General features: G+C 42.3%; 1 protein-coding gene across 1 annotated transcript; it reads right to left on the minus strand.

Annotated features, from left to right (window-relative positions):
* Positions 1 to 1,136: 1,136 nt before the first annotated feature.
* Positions 1,137 to 1,815, minus strand: LOC118853734 (GTP-binding nuclear protein Ran-like). The gene has a single exon (XM_036763921.1). It carries the CDS (start codon positions 1,785 to 1,787, stop codon positions 1,137 to 1,139), a length of 651 nt encoding a protein of 216 aa, XP_036619816.1. The 5' UTR covers positions 1,788 to 1,815.
* Positions 1,816 to 4,655: the final 2,840 nt, after the last annotated feature.

A 4,655-nucleotide genomic window follows, 5' to 3' on the forward strand; every position in this document is an offset into this window, starting at 1 on the left:
GTTCTGGATTTTACTCAATTAATTATCCCCAAATTAGTACTATTAATGGGGATGTTTCCACCTCATAAGGGAGATGTCTTCAACGACAGAACAAAATCTTCAGTAGGTGTCAGTGAGGACACAGGACAATGCATATGTTCATAGCTTCAATATGTATTTTGGGGTTCAGAGAACAGATGCCTATACCTGTAATCTTCAGCTACAGGGGAGACTAAAGTTGCTAGATCACTTGAGCCCCAGAGTTCTGAGTTGTAGTATGCTAAGCCATTTGGGCATCTGCACTGTTTGACATTATTACAGTATGGTCAGCCCCTAGAAGAAGGGAGGCACCAAGCTGCCTGAGGAGGGACAAAGCAGCCCAGGTCAAAGCTTCTGTGGTGGTCAGCTCAGCAGTGGGACTGGACAAGACAGAGAGAGACAGACAGGGGTTGGGTGGTGAGAGAGAGAGAGAAAGAGAGAGGGAGAGAGAGAGAGAGAGAGAGAAACAGAGAGGGAGAGAGAGAGAGAGAGGGAGAGGGAGAGGGAGAGGGAGAGGGAGAGAGAGAGAGAGAGAGAGAGAGAGAGAGAGAGAGAGAGAGAGAGAGAGAGAGAGAGAGAAAGGGAGAGGGAGAGACAGAGAGACAGAGAGAGAGTTTGAACTTTGTATGGTTTATTATAGGATGGTCTAACCAAGATAGCATTAAACTTGGATCTTATTTTTGTCACTAACTATCTGCATAACCCTGGGCATAAGATTTAATCTTTCTGTATCTCACTTTTCTTTTTTTCTTTTCTTTTTTTTTAGATATTTGAAATACAACTTTATTATGATCTAAACGAAAAGGGAATGGGAATGACAGTAACAAACAAGATTCACCACTGAATATTGTGATGGGACTGCAGCAGTCATATTTGAAACTCAAGGGGATGTAAATGCAGTCCAAAACAGCTAAATACGCAGGTCCAAAATATGAATTATATATTTTTTTAACTGCTACATTCACTCTGAAGCCCATTCATTTCCTTCAGCATCCCAAAGATTAAGCACATGTTCTGTTCAGCTATATAATAAAGTGGCAAATACGCTACACCACTGACATCACAGGGCAGTTGCCTATAAAACTAGACCTCTGACGCTGGGCTCTAGCTTCATTCCCTTACAGATCATCATCTCCATCAGGGAGCGCAGTTGTCTGAGCAATCTGTAAGTCCTGCTCATACTGTGCTGCCAGTGCTGGGTCCATGACAACCTCCGGAGGTGCAAGAGCAGGCATGGCAACAAACTCCAAATTGGGGTCTCCAATAAGTTTTCTAGCAAGCCAAAGGAAGGGCTTCTCAAAGTTGTAGTTACTTTTGGCTGAGATGTCATAGTACTGGAGATTCTTCTTCCTATGGAAGACAATTGATTTTGCCTTGACGTTTCTGTCCTTAATATCCACTTTGTTGCCACACAACACTATAGGGATATTTTCACATACTCGTACCAGATCTCTATGCCAGTTAGGTACATTCTTGTAGGTAACTCTTGATGTTACATCAAACATCATAATGGCACACTGAGCTTGGATGTAATAACCATCTCTCAGACCACCAAATTTCTCTTGGCCAGCTGTATCCCATACGTTGAATTTAATAGGACCTCTGTTAGTGTGGAACACAAGAGGATGGACCTCAACACCCAGGGTGGCTACATCCTTCTTCTCAAATTCACCAGTCAAGTGACGCTTTACAAATGTTGTTTTTCCAGTACCTCCATCTCCAACTAATACAAGTTTGAACCACACTTGGGGTTCTCCTTGGGCGGCCATCGCGATGGTTCTTCCAGAAGCGTCTCCGTCTCCGCCTGACTGAACGATCTGTATCTCACTTTTCTTAAACAGCCTAGTGCCTATTATGGTACTTACACAGTTCTCAATAAATATAGAAAAAAAGAATGAATAATTCCAGTTAGTAATTGGGAATTACAGTGACATCCTATCACCCGGATAGGTTTAAGTTGAGAAGTCCTAAGAACCTTCTGTCTGGATGTGTGTATGTGTTGGCCTGATCTTGGTAATCATTTTCTGTGAAATACAGCATTTTTAATGAAGTATAACAAAGGAAACAATTCATTGGGAACGAGTTGGCCCAATGGAGAGAATGCTGGACTTGGAGTCAGACAGACCAGAGTCTCAGATACTTACTTCCTAGGTGTGTGACCCTTGGAATTCACTTAACTTCTGTCTGACTCAGATTCGTCATCTGTAAAATGGGCACATAATAGCATTTACCAACAGGGCTGTTGTGAGGACTGTGTAAGATAAAATTTGTAAAGTGCTATATAAATGATAATTAGTATCCTGCTCTTTCCCCCTCTACTCTGCCCCTCCTCCACTCCAGCAGTTGATGCACCATCCTGAACTTCACGGGGCAGCATCTCATCTCACTTGGTTTGTTTTCTAAGGGAAGAGTGAGCATAATGTTTGCTTGCTCCTGGCGAGGCTCTGGGGTCATAGGTTTTCCGTCTGTCATTGCAGTTCTTTTTGCTTCAGTTCCAGTACTACCGGGGTGGTGGAAACAAAGAGCTCCACAGTTTCTGCCTGGTGTTGATTCTTCCTTGGGTATCCAGTGCTGACAGCTCACTTGGCAGTGAGTATATTTTGCCTGGGAGATTTAACAGATTTGGAGCTGAGAGAGACAAAGTGGCCCGAGTGCTTTTTCTATCCTCTCCTTCCCCCGAGTCATTCATTCAATAACCCACCAAACTGGTGTCTGGCTAAAGGTTGCCAACCCCCAAGGACTGTTGTCGCTCCCCATCTCAAAACCTTGGGGCTTCTAGAGTTGTTGAAACCCAAAGAATGTTCTACGATCCACAGCTCTTTGCAGCTAATTTTCTACTATGACAAGGAGCACTTTTGGTGCTTCATTATACATCAATCTGACTGCCCTTATCCTCCTGCTAAACCTGAACCTCCAGGGCTATCCTGGAGCTGAATCAGTCGCTGAAACTCTAAAGAGAAGGCTTCCATTTTCCTTCCACTTCTAAGAAAGAGATGGGCTTAGGGCCAATATCATGCAGCAATGGTTTCCAGTTTCCTGACCCTTCTGGAAAGAAGGAATGGAGAAAATGGCAGTCATTTAGAAGCAAGAGTGAAATTGAGTAAGATCTCACAATCTCCATTTGTTTGTTTCTCTTCCCTTTTGTTGAGAAAGAGCTTGGGGCTGGGAAATAGAAGTTACCAGGAGGTAGGAAATTTTTGCTTTGGTCCCAACCTCTGATTTTATTTGTGAAGAGTACTTCTGATGTCAAAATTTTCTCTACTGTTGCAGATTTGCAACTCATTTGCAAAGTATTTGAGTTTCAAAAGGCACTGAGAGAAGTATCGTTCTCATAGTGATAAAGATAGCATATGTCAGAAGTAGGATTTGAACCCAGGTGTTCCTGATTCTGAGGCTAGCCTACTCTTGTACATTGCCTACCTGGAGATAATTCATATTCATAACTAACCAAGAAGGATGAGACATTAGGAGAGAGGGCCCACATCTAGCTGCAGGCATGTTGAGGAGTCTTCACAGAAGAGGTAGCACCTGATAGAACCTTAAAGGGAGAAAAGAATTGTAATCTCTCTGTTCTACTGGGTGACCTAATGGAAATAACACTTAACTTGGTTCTCATCATGGATTTTTTACTGTGTTTGTAATCCTGAGCACAAAACTCATCTCCAGACCTTACTTATCTTACAGGCAATATGGAAACTATAATGTCTGTCCATGAGGAACTATTGTGGTAGCATAACGATATAATAAGATTGTAGCTTTAGAGCTGCTCCCAAACCCTCATGTTACAGGTAAATTAATAGGGCTAGAGATGGAATGTCTCACCCCAAGTCATACAGGTACCCTTGCACACAGGTAGCATCCAGGACTCAAAGCAAGGTCTTCCAATTCCAAGTTTGCTGCTGTTCCTACTATGCTTTTTAATAAACAGAAAAGGATTTCAGAAAGGAACTCAGGGCTATCAATATATAGGGTATAATAGACCTTAGAGGCCACTTTGTCCAAATCCTTCATTTTACAGATGAGAAAACTGAGGCCCAGAGAGGTTGTGAGAGGTTGCCAAAGAAAGGTTGCCCAAAGTCCCACAGGAAATAAATTATGGGGCAGGATTTGAACCTAGATCCTCTGATTCAAAATCCAGTATTCTTTCTGCTGGACCATCCTCCCTTTTATCACACATGTCAGTGGTAGTGAACCCTTGCTAGGAGCTTGTTAAGCAGAGGATACAGAGAATAGTGTTCCTTAGTTAGTCACAGCCTACACTGGGGAGGTCTTATAAGTTCAGGTGATGTCATCAAGCATCTATAAATGCCTCCATGTTTATCTGAATTAGATTAGGAAGCATTTTGGAAGCTGGCCTACTTTTTGTAATTAATCTCACTGTTTTCCAAACTAGAAGGTGATCTAAGTTGAATAGCTGCAGCAAAGATTCAGTCATGTTGTCACATTGCTATTATCAATATAAACAGAAATTGGAGGTAGGAGGAGAAGTATTAACTGCCATGACAGCCACAAGCACAGCATATCATCTTGGCAAATCACTCAAATTGGACAATGAAATAGTCTAATAGTTCAGGGAAAGAAATGGCTCTAAACTTTGCTCTAATTCTGAAGCATTGGCAAACCAATTCTTTTCTTCA

The sequence above is a fragment of the Trichosurus vulpecula genome, chromosome 6, assembly GCF_011100635.1.
Source record: "Trichosurus vulpecula isolate mTriVul1 chromosome 6, mTriVul1.pri, whole genome shotgun sequence".
NCBI classification, from domain to species: Eukaryota; Metazoa; Chordata; class Mammalia; order Diprotodontia; family Phalangeridae; genus Trichosurus; species Trichosurus vulpecula.